General features: G+C 47.9%; 1 protein-coding gene across 3 annotated transcripts in view; it reads left to right on the top strand.

The window, feature by feature from the left end:
* MYT1L (myelin transcription factor 1 like) overlaps nt 1-20,640 on the top strand; it is a 136,866-nt gene that overhangs the window by 26,814 nt on the left and 89,412 nt on the right. For 2 of the 3 annotated variants that reach the window (XM_032652890.1, XM_032652891.1), the window contains exons 5-6: nt 14,646-15,617; nt 20,155-20,289. In XM_032652890.1, coding sequence (XP_032508781.1) covers nt 14,646-15,617; nt 20,155-20,289 — 1,107 coding nt within the window. Of the gene's footprint in view, nt 1-14,645; nt 15,624-20,154; nt 20,290-20,640 lie in introns of all 3 variants that reach the window. The other variant, XM_032652889.1, reaches the window with a different exon arrangement.

The following is a 20,640-nucleotide window of genomic DNA, read 5'->3' as shown; positions in this document are numbered from 1 at the left end:
TCATCCGCTTCCATGCTCAAGAGCTGTGTTTTCTGATCCAGGGAGACAGACACATGAAGGGCACGCTGCGCGGGGTAGTGGCATCTTTGGGGCAAAAATTTCAGGTGGTCGTGCTTTTACATCCAGCTTGCTGTTAGTGTCAGACTCAGAAATAGGACTTCAAAGCCAGTCCCCTCACAGAAGTCCTTTCTTTTCTAGAAGGACGTGGGAGGTCGCTGAAGAGTCTAGTTCTAGGTTTCACTGGCGTAGAGCTTGCCTCAGAGAAATGGCGAAGCAGGTTGAAAAAGTGGAGGGAATATTTATTCCTTAACTTCTTCTTTGGGCTCAAAGCTCTCCAAGAATCTGAATTCTGAGAAAGGCTCATTCCTCAACACAAAGGACAATGGTTTCAGCCGATGGAGAGAGAGTTTTTAGATCGGGCAGGTGTGAATTGCTTGTTGCTAGTCCCGTGGAGTGGGCATGAATCAACTTTCCTCCTCCAGGGGTTACACTAGTTTGTTCCAGGAAACCTGGCTTTTATGAAAGAATCCTCGATGGTTACTGTAGTTTAGGGTCCTTATGAAAACAACTGACTGCTTAACTTACATGGATAATACAAACGTATCTGTATATAAATGCATACACACGCACACACACACGCACGCATAAACTTCATGCATTAAAATCTGGTCTCCCCAGGTTACTTTTCTCGTCTTGTTATTATAGATAGTGGCGCAGAGACAGCCTAAGGAGTAGCATTAGCACACACCCACAGACACACACCGTTCGCCCTGCTAAGCAGACCGTGGTGTCATTAATGAGATGATGGCTCTTTCATGCTGAGTATTAAAAACAGCAGCCCTGGGTAATAAAATATGTGGAAAGTTGGAGAATCGACCAATTTAGCAAATTGTTTCTGGACCCTGTATTACATGTGCGTAGCTCTGGGTGGAATCGTTCGTTGTTGAGGCTGACTCATGATTTGTGCCTTAACCATGGCCTCTTATGACGATAGCATAAAATACTGCTCCTTCATATTCTCGTTCTATGTTTAGAAAGCGGCAGACACTAATATTTGAAGTTATGGACGTTTGTGGGTGTGGTGAATTAGGGTCGGAAATATTTGCACATATGCGTCGTTTAACCAAGCGCCTTAACCAGAGTCTAGGCTCTGCTCTCCGTTTGCTAGAATTAAACTTTCCATTTTGATTTACTTAGGGCCATCTTTTAAAGAATCTACTTTTAAAAGTGCAAAATGACGTATTTTGGAAAAGCGATCACAGGCTTATCGAAACAGCTTTAGCATGTGACTGCACTGGCTTCATCCACTCTGACTTCAACGCTTAGAGTTGTTTTAAAAAGTGAGAAAGCAAACCAAAGGTAAAGACATTTTTCTAGGAAAATTCATGCAAGTGGGCATAATCAAGGGGGCGTGATAGAGCCATGAAACAATTGCATAATTATTCCATCGGCCCCAGAATGTCTGACTATGTGACCCACCCTGCCTGGTGACCAGCACTCAGTGTCCTGCAAACATGAAGCCCAAGTCGGAGGCATGTAAGGAAGTTGGTTCCAGAAAGAAAATGCCCAGTAGGAGGATGAATGATCAACTCTTGGTCCCTGGTGGCAGGATTCATATTCAGCTCTGGATTCTCCAGCTAAGCACCTTCTAGAATCATCTATTCTGTGAACTTTAAAGGAATCAACTAAAACTACTAAAGAGAGGTTCAGCCGTGGTGGCCATTTATGGATCATCAGGGTACCTCTTCTGCTGTAAGACAGATATGTCCATTTTACCAAATACTTTGGCAGTAAGGTGTAATAAGCTACTCCCTCTTAGACAGCCTCTCATCAAGTCCTAAGTCCCGAGGAGTCGTTGGATCAAAGGTAGCCCATGTGATGGACCCTGAACTGTGGCTCTGATTGCTCTAAGTTCTGTGCAGGAAGGCCCAAAGCCTTGCTTGATTTCCAAGTCAAACAAAAGCATCCCTCCTAAGCAGAAACCACTTCCGAGGCCTGATTCCCGGAGAGGGTTTCACCAAGTTTTTCTGTTACAGGGAGAAATCTCCCCTGGAGGAGCCCACGGACAGGTGTTCCAAGACCCCATGTAGCCAATATCACACAAAGATATGCCAGGTGGATTATCCAGTGGGTTATTTCATAACCCCCAGGGTCAGGAATCTTCAGGAAGGTTCTAGATCAAGGAGGCACAGCTCTGCTGATAAAGTGCTCATTTTACATGATCCAACTCCTAGCTGTGTGTGACTTACGACAATCAGGCTTCGAAAGGCATGTGTCCATCCATCTCCCATGTTCATGTCCTCCCAAATGCATTTTATTTTACCTGATGGCTACGTTTAGTGCCAAAATCACTATCAGTCTGTGTGAGTATCTGCCCCCATAGCCGTGTCTGTAACGTGAGAAACCCCACATTGCATGTCTTTGTCCCCTCCTTGTACTGGCAGAAACTGTTTCTGAAAAACTGGGGAAGGTACTTTCTGTGTCTGGTGACCAGAGTTCTGGGTCAGCATCTCGAAGTCGGTCTTGCGTGTCCTTTGTTGACACTCTTGGCGGCTGTTGCGGCGCTGAGCCAGGAGCAGATCCTCTCCAAGGGGGACTGTGCCTCTTTCTTAGTAAACTGAAGCACAGACGGTGACTGACAGTTAACAGAGTGAGAAGCGAGGCAGGCAGGACTCGGCGCGCGGAGGCATCTCGGGCGCCGAGGGGCGGCTCGTAGGGCCCGTCACCGCGGCCGATGGCCACCCGGGGAAACCGGGGCAGCCAGATGGAGTCGCACGGACGAAGCTTAAGCTGCCCTCAGCCTCCCCAGTCGCTATAAAGTCTCAGACTACTTCTACCATCCTCCACCTCTGTTATAAGCTGGAATGTGAAGTTCGTTGAGAGGTTTTGTTACAGAGAAAACAAATGCTTATAAACCACCAAATTATTACATAGGAGCCCACCGATCACAGAAGGACTGTTATTGATAACTTGCAAATTAGGTGTTTATTCTAATTCCAAGAGTCCCCTGGCGTTGTAGTTACACGTGAACCAAGATATCACTGATAATGTACACTTCCAGTCAGTACAGTAATATACACACCGTGCTTGATCTTCACAGTGATTGTGTAAGACAGGGCAGGGTAGAAATTACTCCACTCTCATTGTGCCAATTAGAAACTGAGGCTCAGAAAGGTAAGATGTTTTCCAGCCAGTGACAGATATATGGTCAAACTCTGTCGGTGGTTTCTCTTACTTCAGAGCTCATGTTCTTTTTATCACTCTGCTCATTTGAAGGACAGGAATTGCTATCTGAGTAACTCATTTCAGATTACATTAAATGCACCACTAAATAATCAGAATTCTATTTTGTCCAGTTGACCTATCATAGGCTGGTCTTTTGCATGAAGAATTTTATTTTCAAAATGCGTGTAATGGTCTAAGGTGTAATTATGAGCTTGACGTTCCCTCGTTATCCTGAAGTTGAGAAAGTTATTATTCAGGGCTCATAGATTTTTCTAATAGCAGATTTTTTACATGGTATATAGTAAGTACCTTTTCAGAGTTTTATAATTTGAGAAATATAGATTCAGTGGTTATTTAATGCATAGTAAGTTACGCTTATTTTCATACTACAGCCCACTAAAAAGAATACATCTTTAAATACTAGATAGACTCACATATGTGTGTATAAAATAAGCGTATGTATTTAAATCTCCTTATGAGTATATATTGTATCTGCCCACTGACAGGAAAGAAAATTCCATGAGGAAGAGCATAGCAATTTGCTGTCCAGATGACAGGAATGTTCATGTCCACCACTGCCTTTTTTAACACATAACTGTTTCTTTTTTGTGTGATTTCTCCAGTTATAACTTTATTTTTTTAATGTTCGTTGGAGTATAGTCGATTTACAATGTTGTGTTTCTGGTATACAGCAAAGTGAGTCAGTTATATATATACATATAGCCACTCTTTTTAAAATTCTTTTCCCATATAGGCCATTGCAGAGCACTGAGTAGAATTCCCTGTGCTATACAGCAGGTCCTTATTAGTTATCTATTTCATATATAGTAGTGTGTATATGTCCATCCCAATCTCCCAGTTTATCCCCCCCTTACCCCCAGTAACCATAAGTTTGCATAACTGTTTATTAATACATTCTGTTTCTGAAATACATTTGTAAATACGTAAGGTCCTTTCTTTGCTTACTCTATTGAATCTTGGGACTTTCTGGACAATTCGACTTTGAAGACAATTGACTTGGCCATTGGGTCAAATTAGGCAAAAATGCAAACGCCTTCCTTTTCTAGAGGTTTTCTGGCTTCATGCTGTTGTATGTGTGAATTAGCCACAGATGTGTGGTGGCCTCCTCGGAAGGTCGCATCTAAGAAGGGATTGGGGGGTTTGAAGGGCAACGTGAATACTTACGTTGAGAATGTACAGTGTACGGCGAAGCTGCTCTGGGCAGGGTTTAGTGAGCTGACCAGAGGCTGAGCGGCCTGTGAGACGTGGAGCCCAGCAGGCTTTGGTCAGGTCACTGCATCTCACCTCACCTCGCATCCGTGGATACCTTCACAATGGTGTGGTCAGTGCCTGTCACACTCTGACTATGGGCTCTGTTTGCACCGCCCTCCCCAGCCAGCAAATCCATATGTAATCCAGCTTCTCTGCAGAAACTCACCTGTCTCTGAAGGGAACTCAAGACAAAACCCGCCCTCACAGACACAACTTTTGTTTTAATTACCAAGTTTCCAGCGTGTTTTTTATTCCACAAAGGATGATACCCTAGGTTCCATGTTATCAAAACATCATGACAACTTGCAATCAATGGGCTTGAATTTCCATAAGACAGGACAGAATGAGGAGGGTGAGGGTCTCTCACTGTGGCCTCCGAGCTCCCTAGACTCCCTTGCGATGAGGCACTCGCACTGATCAGCCAGTTACCTCTTAGCTCATTCTCAGGAAACGGCCCTGATGCAGGAAGCAAGTCGAGATACAGACAGAGTGTGCATCAAAATTAGCCCCCCAGCTTTCTCCTGCAGTCAGCAGAAAACGCAGCGAGTTCTGTGACCAGCGGAGAAACCAAGGTGTGTTTAGTAGGCACAGTCGGGAGAAAGCATATGATGACTTTCTATCATCCTAAAAATTAATCTCTCCCTCCATCCACGAAGGCGTTATTTTGGGCAGTTTAGTACGCGAATACATTGAGTGGATGGCTCCACCACTCAGAAATGAGTAAAGGCGGAACGAGGCATTTCTAGGTATCAGTTTATGATAAAAATTAAACTTTCTTCTTGCAAACTAATTTTGCGTAATTAGAAAATATAATTACATGTTATGTTTCACGAATTTTCAGACTCTTCAATGCAAACCAGAAAACTTGCTAACAAGGTGAATTCACGTACATTTGAGACGCGAGCAACATGCATAAAGTACGGGGAAGAATCTTTTTTCACATAATAATGAGAAATAATAGATGTAAGAGAGTAGATCTAACACATTTTTATTCAATTTTTTTTTATTATTTAAAAGCTTTTAATGACATCACATATCTTTAACAGATAGGGCACAAGTCGAGAGGCACAGGTCACGTGACTGAGCACCAGGCCTGAGTGACCGCCTCCGTGCTCAGGCCCAGCCTCTGGAGTTCATGCCTCTCAATGCCATTTTGATTGTGCAGTAAGATGAAAATTGTCATTACAGCCGTTACAGTGACAGAGAAATGCACACTATGTTTCCAATAGCAAAGGCAATGGAGCAAATTATAACACAGTGTGGCAACGCACAAGCAGGTAACCACTAGGGGAACAGGACTTTGTCCAGTAAATGCTCTTTATTCCATTTGTTTTTAAGGTCCACTTGAAGGGATGACCAGCTTATTTCTTTGTCTTAATTTGATTTTTTTTTTTTTCGGTACGCGGGCCTCTCACTGTTGTGGCCTCCCCCGTTGCGGAGCACAGGCTCCGGACGCGCAGGCCCAGCAGCCATGGCTCACGGGCCCAGCCGCTCCGCGGCATGTGGGATCTTCCCAGACTGGGGCACGAACCCGTGTCCCCCGCATCGGCAGGCGGACTCCCAACCACTGCGCCACCAGGGAAGCCTCTTAATTTGACTTTTATTCCAAATGCTAGCGTGGCAGAGGGTGGGATAAAGGTGGGAAGGCATGTCTTGTAGCTCTGGCTGCCCTGCTTCCCTCACTCTCCCTGGACTTCAGTTTGGCATCCAGAGATTAGGATGATAACACTTGCCTTTCGCTCACCTCACTGCTTGGTTGCTAAGCTTTAAAGCAGGTGTGGTCCAGAGAGATGCTGGGGAGAGGCGAGCCATCCAGAGCTGCAAAGTGGCAACCGTAACTCAGGTGGCTTTTGCACGGTTCTCCTCTCTCAGGCACAAACTCAAGCTTGTCTGTAATTCATGGAACCCAAGGTGCATGGCGATGCCAAGCAAATATATTATGTACATCAAAGCTGTATTAATTTAAAAGACTCAGGGCCGGGTGAAATCTCACTTCAAAACAATGGAATGTGTTTTCTGTGTACACAGAAGTGCACTGGGTTCCATGGGGACACAAAAGCTAAATAGATACCACGCTTTGCCAAAAAGAAACACACATAATATAGCACAAAAGAGGAGTGTGTACATGAAAATACATACGTAATGGTGCTTTACAAAGGGCAGAATTAGAAGCCATAAGCCGAGATGGAGGCTTTAAAGGTTTGAGTTGAAAACAAGAACAAAAGTTTTCAGATTTGAAGATTGTTGAGCTTTAGATTAGGTTACCAAAGAACGTGGTAGTGTTTCTGAAAGGTCTTTTCTGTCTGATGGGGATTGAATACGGTCGAAGAGAAGAACGGGGGCCCCGCGCCTCCCAAGTTCCTCCCAATCAAACATACTCATTGGAATGACCACATCACACCAGTATGTAAAACAGGAGGACCAAAGTTTTCGCAGACACATTTCTACTCCCTGGTTTACAGCATCAGCAGTAGCAAAAGTGACCTTGGTCTGCTGGGCCAGGGTTGTTCAAGGTCGTCCAGTTAATTTGGAAAGTCTCCGAGCTGTGTGTGCGTGCGTGTGCATGTGTGCGTGTGTGATGAGAGAGAGAGAGAGTGAGAGAGGGATGCAGTTGGTTAGTGTGTTTCAGTCCGTCTCAGTCTGAAAACTACTGATTTCAAATAGCTCTTGTCTGGATTGGGGGTTATGACTATCCTATTTCTTAGTCTCCAAACTTAGATAAACCACATACCTAAAATGTCATCAAGTAGAAAGGTCCTCAAAACTTAGTGAATAAGTAAAACTTTATTCCCTTGCATTCCATTAATTAAGATCCCTAATGAATAAAAACTTCAAGAAGCATAACTTACACATTCTACATTAAAAATTATTATGCAACTTGGATCCCTTGTGAAAACCATTATTTTTTCCTTCAGTTTATCTCATTTAGCTTAAAGGACATTTTTACATCATGTTTCAGCTTATGAAATGGACAACTTCCAGAATCAAGAAGCCAATAGTTGGGCTTCCCTGGTGATGCAGTGGTTGAGAGTCTGCCTGCCGATGCAGGGGACACGGGTTCGTGCCCTGGTCCGGGAGGATCCCACATGCCGCGGAGCGGCTGAGTCCATGAGCCATGGCCGCTGAGCCTGCGTGTCCGGGGCCTGTGCTCCGCAACGGGAGAGGCCACAACAGTGAGAGGCCCGCGTACCGCAAAAATAAATAAATAAATAAAACAAAGAAGCCAACAATCCTCTTCTGAGCTGTTCCTCGACTGCACAGTGATCTGGTGGTGGGTGGTTTATATCAAATCTGTGTTACTTAAGTCCACGTATAAATTATATATATATATATATATATATATATATTTTTTTTTATAAAAGTCAAAATCAAAGCTCAGCTCCCACTGAATTTCCATGTGCTGGCCCTGCATGGGCCAACATGGTAGCCCCTGGCCACACGGGGTTGTTTAAATATATATTTGTTGAGTTTGAATTTCACTTAAATTAATTAAAATCACATAGTGTTGAAACTCCACACCCTCAGGCCCAGCAGCCTTTGCACCGCAGCCCCTCCTCCCGGCTTGCGGTCCCCTCATCTCTCAGGTCTCTGCCCAGAGGCCACCTTCTCGGCGAGCCTGGCCCAACTGCACCTGAAGTGACCCCTGTCCTGGCCCCCTGGCCCCTCACAGCACTGGCCACCAGCTGACGTCACTGATGTTGACATGTGATGATGACATCACAGCTATTTTCCGTGTGCTTCTCTTCCGGCCCCTACGCGGTGGCGTCCCCGCCTCCTGGGCTCATCCTTCTGGTCCGAACAGCGGTGAAGTGAATAAAGAAGCTGCATTTGTTCGTGTCCCACAGGCCTGTCAGAACTGTGACCATCAGAACATCTGCCCGTGATCTGGTAAAGACTTGTCCTGTGTCGTCCTCTCCAAAGTTTTGGCATCTTGAAGTTGGAGGAAGATATCTCGAAAAGCCGATATTTGACCCAGTAAATGCCGACGGACGGAGCTCCCCAGGCCTGCGTCCCAGGCCTCCGTGTACCGCGTGAGAGCCACGCGGCCGCAGCGAATCGGCCGCCCCTTCCCCGGCCCCGGCCTGCCCCCGAGGGTTGCTCTGCCTCAGACGACGGACGTGATGCGTGGGTCTCTCCCATGTGGCTCATCTCGGGCTAAGGAAGGCTTTCAGGCCAGGCCGGGAGCTGAGATCGGGAACACGTTAGAAGCGCACGGCTCAGAGGGGAGCCTGGCGGGTTCCCGCAGTGACCCTGTGCTGGGGCGTATCCTTCCCGGCCCGGGGACAGCAGGGGCTGGAGGGGACCCCGTGTCCTGCTGCACGGGATCCGCTGATTTACACAGACAGGAGCAAATCCCAGCCCAGTAAGCCAGCTCCTCTGGGGAGAAGTAGGTCCAGCCGCTCCAAGTGCGGGCAGGCGTGGGGATGAGACCGCAGCCTGGACACAGGCACAGAAGCACCAACACACAGCTCAGAAAAAAGGTCCGGGGACTGTATACACTTCACCCCCATCATCTCCTCCCACGACGCGCACCGGTGAGAACAAAGCAACTACCTCTAATCGCCCAGAAACCACTGTTAAAACTGTGAAAATAGAGGGGAGTAGTCTGAAATCCCCGCCAAAGTGAAAACAAGACAGCAACACTGTTAAGTAAGTTGGAACTAGAAAATGTGACAGTAAGTCTAGAGAGGTGACAAACCTTGACTCTTCCAGCCAGGTCACCCGTCTGTTCCACCCTCACCTTCGAGATTCCCCTCTCGTTCACACTGAACCTGGGGGGTGAGTGTGATGGGGTCCTGGGAGTCTCCAGCTCTGCTCCCCACTGCTCAGATGGGGGACAGGGAGCTTGAGGAGGAAGGGCTGCCAGGGCCCCGGTGCTGGCCATGGGAGAAGGGCTGTGACCAGGATTCACCCTCTCAGGCGGCCGAGGCTGGCGCCCCCCCGGCAGAAGCTGTAGTGTAAGCAGTGCCTGGGCAAGTGGGACGGCCTCTCCTACCACAGAGGGAAAGGGTCCACAACGTCTCAAAGAGGGTCGGGGGTATTTGCAGAAGGACCAAACTCACCTTGCTCCGTCTGGTCTTGGGGACAGGGCTGCAGGAGTTACGTGTCTTCAGAGGGTCCGGGTCCGTGGATCGCTGAGGGGGTCGGTCTGTCCTCTGGTCTTTCCCTCCCCCATCTCTGCACAACCTCATGCCTGGGTGTCCCTGACCCTCCCACTTTCCTACCCACTCGGTCCCCTCACGCTGCCCAGGACGCTTCCTATGAACCCAGTCCAAGATGTTCCTAATTTCCAAACCTTTTCTCCGCATCAGAATGGACTTAAACTCCACCAGTCAGGACCCTCGTAGGTGACAGGCCAACGAAGCTGGCAATTGCAGCAGACATTTCAACACCTGGTGCTATAACGAGCCCTCAAACCTCAGCAAACCAGCGTAGAGGAGGAAGGCTCCGAACAGCAACAGCAGCTCCAAGTGGCTGTCAGGCAGCAGCCGTGGTGGATGCAGAGCTGGACGCCCGGCTGGGGCTAGTCTAGAACGGGCCGTGGCGGCGAAGATGGGCAGGTCTGGCTGCTGTGGAAGGAGGCCGTGCTGGCCCAGCACCCTGGGATGGCGTCCCGCCCTGTCACCTAGCAACAAGGTGATGTGGAGGAAACACCAGCCTCCCTGGGGCTCCATGTTGTCACCTTCGGAAGGACAGTAGGTGACACCTCCTTCTCACAGGGCCCCCGTGGGCATGAAATGAGGACTGACAGCCGCAGGCCACGAGACTGACCACCGGGGCTGTTATTCTGTGTTCACTCGATGGGGTGTGTGCAATGGTCAACACTTTTGCTTCTTTCCTGTAGTTGCTGCGACTGGTAAAACGCCATCATCTTCTCATTAGGATCTAATATATCATCACATTTCTGTAGTTACAAGTCAAAAGTGAATGTTGATATTTATTTCCGTAATCAAAAAGGAAACACCTATTAATGCCGTAAGAAACTGTGGCCTTTGGTGATTTGAAATCCACGAGGGTGGACTCTTAGACCACGTCTTCTCTGACCTGGTAAATCTAGAGCAGTTTCTGCCTTGAAGAAGTGTCTCTTCTTTCTGTATTTGTATTCTTGTATTTTATTTATTTATTTATTTTAGTCAGTTTTCTATTTGCTAGCCTACGGCCTATTTTAATGGCTAGAGAGAACAGTAGTAACACAATCAGGTTTAGGACTAGACACTGAAAGAATTAAAAGGTGCGTCAGACATACTTTTTAGAGACGAAATACTAAATGAAGCCAGTGCTTGTATTTAGAAAGTTATAATCCACAGAGTTCTAACCACAGCAAATTCCGGTCGTGAAGATGGAGACAAAATACCATACATGGCTCCATTTTTTTAAAGAAATGTTTTTGGTTTTCTAATCATAGCTACTGAGCCTAAATTGTTTATAACCATCTGATTCAAAGGAGATAAAATTCAGACCTACGACGTTTTACAGCACTCACACAGGAATCCAAAAATGCATGTAATTACAGTAAAAGCAATGTTCTTGTTTGATGAGGAAACACTGGGGAGACCCTGAGCCACTGAACCGCCTGTGCTTCTGGGCGCAGGTTCCTCCCCTCCGAGGGGCGGGCCGGGTCTCCTCCAAGTTCCACCCAGGTGCGGCCATCCTGTGAGCCCCTCCCAAAGGCAGACCCCTGGGCCGGCCCCCACCGGCAGGTGCCTTTCCCTCCTGTTACCGCACAGCTTTGCCAGAGGAGAGGCTTGAGACAGAAAACCAACAAAGGACACTGAGATACCTTGGCCTTCTCCTTAAACCTCTGTCTGAGAAGCTGTGTTCTTTTATTTAGAATGTGGGCCTGAACTTTAAAATAACTTCCTGGTAAAATGCCTTTTCTCATCACAAGTGCACTCTCCCTGTTTCCTGGATCACCGATCACATGAAGAACCACTCCACTGACTCCTGAAGCTCTTTGGGTTGGCAATTGAGTTTGTGGACTGTCGGTTCTATGTTGCTAATGCCTGGCTGGCCCAGAAAACTCTGGCCTGTTTCCCGCAGCCCACCTCCACACGTGGTCCATTCCATTTTGAGCCTCAGCAAAGACATAGCTAGAAGGGTAAACTGCCTGAAAGCACAAGACCAGAGATGGAATTCCAAAAGCTCGCGGTGAATGATTTTGAATTCTGGAGGCTGACGCTCAGAAGCTGCTTGCTGACAGGCTGCCTGATGGATCCCTTCCATCCGCCCACATCATTAAGGCTCGACTTTATCGCACACGCGTTTTGAAAGAGTTAAATACCAATAACTTGAAAACGTCCATTAACCCGCCAGGATTTTCAGCCTCTCATGCAGTCTCTCCGGACACCCCCAGTCTCACTTCTGGGGGTCCGGCAGCCTCGGGGGGCATGGAGGCTGGTGACCAGGAGGGAGAGCTGAGCCTTGCTCCGTCGACGCTAACCCAGTGTCCCTTGATGCCCCAGATTTCTCCTACAAGTACGCAAAGTTCTCCACGTCTGCTGTGTGGGCCCGGCCTCCCCGGAGACCTGCCACCAGGCGTGCAGGGCTCCTTCACTGTGCGGGTCTTTATGTGGCACAGAATTCTCGTGGTTCCAGTGAGGGCTCAGGCCTGGCTCGGGCCGCCAGCGTCACCCAGCCAGTAACAGCAAAGGCCCAGCCTGGACCAGGAGGTATAAGTTCCCCCGTCACTGTCACCCTGATGTGGCTACACAGCAAGGGGCGGCCTGCAGGGTCCAGGTCTTCAGAAGGGAAAGGACCCCCCCAGCTTGTTCACAGGCTCCCTCGCCTGTGTGGCTGGGAGGCCGTGTGAAGAAGCGTGTCCACCTTCCTTTAATCTCCTTGTAAAGCGATAAGGTCACCTAGCAAGGATTGGAGACATGAACAGGTGTATGGTGATTGGAAAGCTGAGCCACGTCCCTTTTCTGTGTGACACTGAGGGGAAACCACTTCCTCTTTGGGGCAAATGAGTTGAAGCTCATCCCGAGATTCTGAATTTGGAGAATTAATGAAAATCATGCATATGACAAGTGTGGGAGGAAGTGGGGAGCTTCATAAGCTGTGGGCCTCGTCGGCATCAGGCTCCCGTGCAGCCTTCACTGTGGTTTAGATGCCGGGGGTGCAGGGCATAGCCTCTCTGCCCTGGTCTCTCCTTTCACTGACCCCCTCCTACTCCAAGCTCTTCACGTGACAGGAGGGAGTGAGAAGGAAACCAGGACGATGCCACCTCTTACTTGACTCGGCTTCTGCCTAGAATCAACTTTCAAAATGCTTCCAGGGGTTTCACGTGGTGCCTTGTTTTCAACCACAACATGTAGGTTCATCTGGTGGTTGGTTCTTGGTGGGTGCAGTGGTGCTGGTTCCCCCAAAGTGCCAGTTTCGTGCAGAGGTAACGCAGCCTGGTTATCTAGAGGCCGCTTCTCTGATCAGCCCACGAATATAAAGACAAAAGTGCATAAATTGAGAGGAGAATATAAGTCACACTTTCAAGGGCTCCTGAAGGCAGGGGTGCCTTTGAGTCTTGAGAGCTTAGCCCTGAGCTATGTCAGGTGTGCATGTTGGTTGAACACTTCCCTGGGATTTCTGATGCGTTTGCTGGTTTTGTTTTCCTCCCTCTTGACGCTCTTTGGGAAAACGCATATCCTTATTCTAAGGAGATTGATTCCTAGGAATTATCCAGAAGAGATATAATATTTGTTTGGTGCAATTAGTGGTGCTCTCTGACTAATACACGGCAAATTTGATTTGCTGAGGTTTGGAGAGATGTGTTAGATTTCAAAACTGTGCTGGTTCTGTGTGTGGGTTGCAAGGATGCTGTTCTCTGTTATTGATGTGCCGATGTCCAAACCCAGTTCACCAACAAAAGCCTGTTCGAGGAGACAGCACAAAATCCATAAAGAAAACACTCGGGGTCCCTGAGTCAGCTCTGAGTCAGCTGGCATCTTCTACGAATCAATACGCCTCATTTCCTCATTAATAAGCTTTAAAAGTTCTTCTTACTCTGGTTGATTTAATCATAGAAACAAAGAGTATATTTGAAAATGGCAGGCAGTTAACCAAATCCAAACTAAAGTAGGGGAGGGGTCCATCTGAGAATCCATTTAGTATTATCTATATTTTGCAATATACGTGGTAGCGGTCACGTAACATAAGGGAGAGAGATCGTCCCAGCTACGCCTTTAGTGTCGAACGGAATACATTTCAGATGAAACACGGGGGTTTCCTGTCATTTTTAACTTGGCCTTTTTTTACTGAGTTTTCCTAAATTTTTTTTGAGATTGGATATGACACTTGTTCACATGTTGTTTCCGCCAGCTCACCACAGTTTTCCCGAGGCTGTGGGGTGGGCGCTGGGTAGTGTGTCACAGTGACACCGAGTCATCAGAGTCCTGCTTTTCGTGGGCATCTGGCCGCTGCGTACTTTCCCCACCCACCCTCTCCAACCTGCTGAGATACCTATAAAGAAGCACAGCTCATCAGAGCTCCCTTCTAAGCTCTTGCTGGGGCACTCCTCTCGCTTCACAGTGTATCTTGATAAGTTGTCACTAAGGTAGAAAATTCAAAACCGCTCCCAGCCCCAACGTGTGCTCCTGATACTGACCGCCCAGAGTCAGTGTCGGCGCGTCCCTGCAGGACCCTCCAGAACCTCGGGCTTCTTCTGTGCTGCCCGGGCATCACCGTGAAAACAGTTTAAAAGCGATTGGTGTGCACATCTGCTTCCGAGTCAGCGACGAGCTCACGAACTCTTAGAAAGCCTCGTCATACGATGAGCGTAATTACTATGCATCTGGTTGGGCTGTCAATAAAGAAGGCCGATAAAAGAAGTGATGCTGAAAAGTTAGAAGTAACGGAAAAGTAATCTTTTAAAATTGTACTTATCCTATAGAGTGGTTGCTTTGAATATTAATTCAGGAAATTTGTCGTTTGCAGCAGGTGCTTTAATGGCCTACCGTGCTGTAAGCGCACCGCGTTTTCTTTCTGCTGCCACTGTCTTTGGACCTGCAGGTGGGCCTCCGGGTCCTGTGACGTGACGGGCCGGGCGTAACACGTGCCCTGAGCTCGCCGTCCGCGCTGTTGCAGCTACAGGTTCTAGCCACTTTTTCCTCTTCTTTTCTTCTTTGTCCTTTTTTTTTTTTTCATTTTCTTTGCAGAAGGCCATCAGCTGAACTGTCACAGCGCTCGCATAATGCAGGACGCGGAGAAGGATGACAACAATAACGACGAGTACGACAACTACGATGAGCTGGTGGCCAAGTCCCTGCTGAACCTGGGCAAGATCGCCGAGGACGCGGCGTACCGGGCGCGGACCGAGTCAGAGATGAACAGCAACACGTCCCACAGCCTGGAGGACGACAGCGACAAGAACGAGACCCCCGGCCGGAAGGGCGAGCTCAGCCTGGACCTGGACAGCGACGTGGTCAGGGAGACGGTGGACTCGCTGAAGCTGCTGGCCCAGGGCCACGGCGCGGTGCTGGGGGACCACGCGGGCGAGCGTGGCTACGCGGACGCGCTGGCGCTGCCCGAGAGCAGGAGCCTGAACTACACGACGCTGGGCAAGGCCGCCAACAACGGGCTGGTGGAGAAGCTGGTGGAGGAGAGCGACGAGGAGGTGTGTCTGAGCAGCCTGGAGTGCCTGCGCAACCAGTGCTTCGACCTGGCTCGCAAGCTGAGCGAGGGCAGCCCCCAGGAGCGGCCTCCGCAGCCCGGTGCCGGCCCCCGCCCACACGGCCGCCAGGACGACGACTTCCCAGGGAGGACGCCCGACCGCAGCTACTCGGACATGATGAACCTGATGAGGCTGGAGGAGCAGCTGAGCCCCAGACCCAGAACTTTCTCCAGCTGCGTCAAGGAGGATGGGTACCGCGAGCGGGAGGACGACGCCACCTCCGTGAACTCGGACAGGTCAGAGGAGGTGTTCGACATGACCAAGGGCAACCTGACCCTCCTGGAGAAAGCCATCGCCCTGGAAACCGAGCGGGCCAAGGCCATGAGGGAGAAGATGGCGGTGGAGGCGGGAAGGAGGGACAGTCTGAGGTCCTATGAGGACCAGTCACCGCGACCGCTCCCCGGGGAGGAGAGGAAGCCTAAGTCCGGTGACAGCCATGTCAAAAAGCCATACTATGGTAAAGGTAATATTTCTACCTAACGTAAGTTGCCTCATGAAAGCGTGCGCTAGGGTAAAGCTGTCAGGGGTATTAGAGGCTACGATGCAGGGGGCGCATCCCACTCCATTACATCACGCACGCATGTTTCTTAGAGTTGATTCCAGAGTTATATTTTGTGATTACGTCTCTGAAGAGCAAATGAAATACCTGTCTGAGAAATACACAAAGCAGCTGGATAACATGACGTTTCAGTGGAAAACGCATGCCTTGGAAAGATAGGGTCAGAGCACAAGCCCATCATGTGAGGGAAAACATTAGGGTGAGCCTGTGTTCTTACAGATGACCTGCAATCTGTGTGGAGTGGCGGGGGTTTATGTGACAAAAAGTCCATCAGGGATGAAGCACGTATTGGGTCAATTGCATTGAGTAGGTGGCATCGTGATTTATAAAATGATCATCAAATGTCAGTTATCGATGAAACCTCCCCCACAGAAAACACCCCTGACAGAAATTGAACCATAACAGGATGACTGATAGTGTAAGACAAGGGCAGCGACTGCACGTCCATTACCTTAAGGTAGTGAGGAATGGGAACCGTTTGCTACGCACAGCCTGGTGTGTCCCAGGCGCAGATCAATCACCATCCCTTTCGTATATTCACCCCCTCACTGTTCCATTCCATCATGGAAACAGTTATGGTGCTTGCTTTATTGGGAGACACTCAAAACCCTGCACTGTGATAGTTCCAACGAGGTTTCCACCTGTGAATTTTGTGGGCACGTGTTTGCATAGATCTGTAAATTCAACCATATCCATACGGAGTCACTACACCTAACATGTATATTTCCACCCTGAATGATTGACTTCATGCTTCCAGTAACAGCTGCATCCACTTTCAGTATGAGGTGGATGATAATTTGACCTGTGTAGGACCTTGTGGATATTTCAATTACAAGACTCTCAGAACTAAGTGAGAAGCATCTTCAAGGGTGAAATTGGTGATTCCCTAAATTCTTCCGTATTAGTACCAAAATGTTTTTCTGTTTTGTATATTGTTCCATTTCTGATGAATATTGAGTTTCCTTAGAATGAGGTTCAAGAATCTGGTTTGAGAATCCGTTGCTACGGAAACATCAAAGGATCAGAACCTCCTTCTTCTGCGGTTACACAGGTGTGTATTCTCCTCTCCATGTGTGCACGTACCTCCAGGGGCACCTTGGGCTTCGCTTTAACCAAACCCCAGGTGGAGATGAACCTTAGCCAGAGGCCCGTCGGGTTCTGGATGTGGCCGGTGCTTGGGTGCTGACCATCGTTTCAGTAAAGCAGGTGCAGGCCAGACTGAGGAAGGGTCATGTGTTAAAGGCCACAGAGTGAGGCATCAAGCTTGCTTTGGGTGTTGCCGAGACCAGGAGACGCAGCTTGTGTGTCTATAACTAGAGTGCAATCTCTTAGAAATCTTTAGTTGGATGTTGGAGACTCACGTAGGAACTAGACACTTTTAGGAAGAAATAGTGTCCTTTCTCATGGGCTGGCTCAGGTGGACAAATGTGATAGCGTTCTGTTTGGGATTCTGCAGAGTGCGTTTCAGGACTGAGTCTGGGCAGGAGAAAGCAGCGCTTTACTTACTGAGGAAGCACGTGGGCTCACGTGGACCCGACGCTGCCGTGCCTTCTTTGGTCTCTGTGGTTCCTTTCAACCCGCCAGCTTGCTGTAGATTTTGACCCATTTTGTTTTGTTATTCTTGTTATTTTCTTTTATTCTGTTTTTGGCAAGAAGTGGAATTCAAATCACTTGCTTCCCCTAAATAAATGGGGACAGCATGGAAACAAACAGTAAAACCCCCAAACCAGGATGTGCTTCTTTCCCCCGAAATGGGGGAAGGGTTGGGGATTCGGACTTTCCAGATGAGTCGGAAAGCACTGATTTCTGCCTCTCCCCAGTTTTTCCAGATCTTCCTCCTCTGATCAAAGTGAGTCGCCGTTTCTTATCAGTGTGGTCCACATCACTTCCAAATTTCTTTTGAAGACGTCCGTAGTTATATTCAAAACCAAATAAATAAAGCCAAGCAAGGACACCAAAATGGGGCAAAGAGATGAATGCCCTCCTTATTAAAAAAAAAAAGCTATGTGCTCTCTTACCAACACGGGCACATAGCACGTCACCAATCTATTGTCAGCTTCTCTGGTATTTTATTAAACATGGAGAGAACACTCACACCAATTCTCATTCATGCACAATCTTCTCAAAATGATTTAAATTATAAATGATTGACCTTTCCAAAAGCTTGAGCTGAAACAAAAGAAGTTCATCACAGGGACCTCCCTGGCGGTCCAGTGGTTAAGAATCTGAGCTTCCAGTGCAGGGGGTGCAGGTTCAATCCCTGGTCGGGGAACAAAGATCCCACATGCTGCGTGGAGCGACCCAAAGATATTTAAAAAAAACAAGTTCATCACACAACGTCCTCTGTCTTTCTTCTCCTCAAGCAGCTGCCGGAAAGGGAGGAAGGGCGCAGCCTAAACACAGCACACAGTTTTTTCTAGACATCGTTGCAGGGTTTTTGGTCGAATCATTGGCCTGTTTGCTTGCTTGGTTGTTTAACGTTTGTTCCAAGGTTTGCTTTCAAGATGAACTGGGATTGCAAGAAGGGAGAAAGCAAGGGGGTTGGGGGTGTTGGTGAAGGCAGAGGAGACACACCTCCACCAGGACGCAGGTATCCAGAGGAGAGTACACACTTGGTGTTTCCAAAACCGCAGTAGACGGAGCCACACGGTGTTTGCACAAATCTGCACTTAACTTCAGAACGCTTTCGAAATCGTGAAATAATATAATTTGTTAGGAAACTGTAAACATACTCGTGGAAAAGAGTCACTTAACGATCACTAGTATAGCTTACGTTTTATGCTTTAAAAGTCCTTTATATCTAGTCTGTGGTTTTAAATTATATCTCTAGTTTATGACCTTAACTAATATTTTCCTTGGAACTGTTACTGCACACTTACTATTTTACATTTGCCTTCATTCAGTTGTACCGCTATTATTATGAAATTACTCAAAAGCCAATAAGATGCTGAGCTTTTCGTTTGCACGTGTAAGAGGAGCTCCAATAAGATATTGAGAAATGAAGTCACCACCGCATAGGTTTAGATCTGTCTTCAGAGACGATTATCTATAAATAATGGTGGGAAGCAGCCCATTGTTATATCTAGGACGCTACCCTCAACGCCATCACCCGTTTAAGAGGTTCCAGGACCTTAAAGACACATTTCAGAGAATAGAATGTTAGCTAAAAATAAAAGGAGGGGTTTTTATATAAACACAAAAGTCTTTATATATGCCTGTGAGTCCTTTGTCTGTTTCAAGTTCACATGAATGACTTGAGAAAAAAGCCCATAAAAGTTCCAAAATTTTTAAACCAATCTTTTCTCTTGATAGAAAATGAATTCTTTGCCAAAAGTAAAACATCTATTTTCCAGTGATCATGACTGGCCTGATTACTGAGATATCACTATAAAAATATTAAAGCCTTAAAGAAATTTTAACTATAGCATCCCTGGGCCAAACTCCTAGGAACTGCCATCTATCGATCACCTGTACACCTGGTTTTGAAAACTGGCTCAAAACTAGTGTTGCACACACTCCTGTGACTATTTGGTCGGGGTTTTGGGAGTTATTTGCTGCACATTTATGAACTGTGGTCAGCTCTGGATGTAGAACTAATTTTGTTAGCAAGGCCGTTGCATTTCTGGCATCTGCCATTTGAGTTTTGACCAAATGTCTGCTCTGCTCCTCCCCGACCGGTACCGCAGAGCCCACGGGCTGCCTAGAAGCATCACCTCTTAGTTTTGCGCGTGCACGCACAGCTGTCAGAGCCTGCCTCTGGTTCCAAGTGCAGACGAGGAGATCAAAACAAATTATTGCTCCAGCAGCTTCCGAAGCACTTTTGATTGCCCATCACCTCTGGCAGGTGGGATTTCCACCATTTCGGTCATTTGCTTGCAGTGCCTTCTGAGAGTTCAGCTGGTCTTGAGAAAAGCGCTGGATTGGCGTGCTAAGGACAGTGTTGCAGGAGAAGAAGTGTCAGCGCCAGTAAAACTGTGCAACTAGTAGCACACGCAATCAGAGCGCTCAGTAAGAAAGAAGCTCTGCTCAGCAGCTTAAATGGCGTTACGTTTCCTGGTTGGATGTCACAAAGCAGTTGCTGAAGGATCACGGAAACATTTTGTTCTCTGAGAAGGTCACTGTCTCATCATTGTTTATGTTGATTTCTTTGAGCAACGGCTTATCATGTAACACACGGGAAACAATTAATCAAGAGTTCAGGTAGGGAGAGCCTTTTTTTCTTTAGTGTCGAAAGTAAAATATGTTATGATTCGTGATTACACCGTTTAAGGTTAAAAATTCACCCCCAACCAAAGAACTACCCACGGATGTCACAGTCTGTCCCCGACACCTGCTTTGTTTCTTTATTGATCAAGGTCTCTTCGGTTGTTAATTTTTCACATTTGTCTTCAGCTGGTAAAAAATTCATTCTATTGACACCTGTTGTCGCTTTTAGATCCCTCGAGAGCAGAAAAGAAAGAGAGCAAGTGCCCCACCCCCGGGTGCGATGGAACGGGCCACGTAACCGGGCTTTATCCGCATCACCGCAGTCTGTCCGGATGCCCGCACAAAGATAGGGTCCCTCCAGAAAGTAAGTCCGTGTTTCACCAGCGCCCTGGAGCGCGCACACCTGTGACTCGTTTCTGCATCCTCGCCTCTGTCATTTCCATCTCTGGTCAGTGCAACCTGACTTAGGTGTCCCCTCCTTGTCCGGGAGGGCAGCTCAGCCAGGACCAGGGCTCTACCCCGCCCCACAGCCTCCAGCATTTCCTCGGCGTGGTCCCCGTAGACCTGCCCCAGGACCCGGGCTCACCATCCGGTGTTGCTTTCTGCAGCTTGGGCCCCGAGCAGCCGGCCGGGGCTCTGGTCCTTACTTCATTTCTAACTTGCTCTGTGACCCCCAAGCCAGTCACTTCTCTCCTTTTCTCCTCACAAAATGTAG

This window comes from Phocoena sinus, chromosome 13, assembly GCF_008692025.1.
Source record: "Phocoena sinus isolate mPhoSin1 chromosome 13, mPhoSin1.pri, whole genome shotgun sequence".
NCBI lineage: Eukaryota > Metazoa > Chordata > Mammalia > Artiodactyla > Phocoenidae > Phocoena > Phocoena sinus.
The sequence above is the reverse complement of the archived record's forward strand: the minus strand, read 5'-3'. Positions and strand labels throughout refer to the sequence as shown.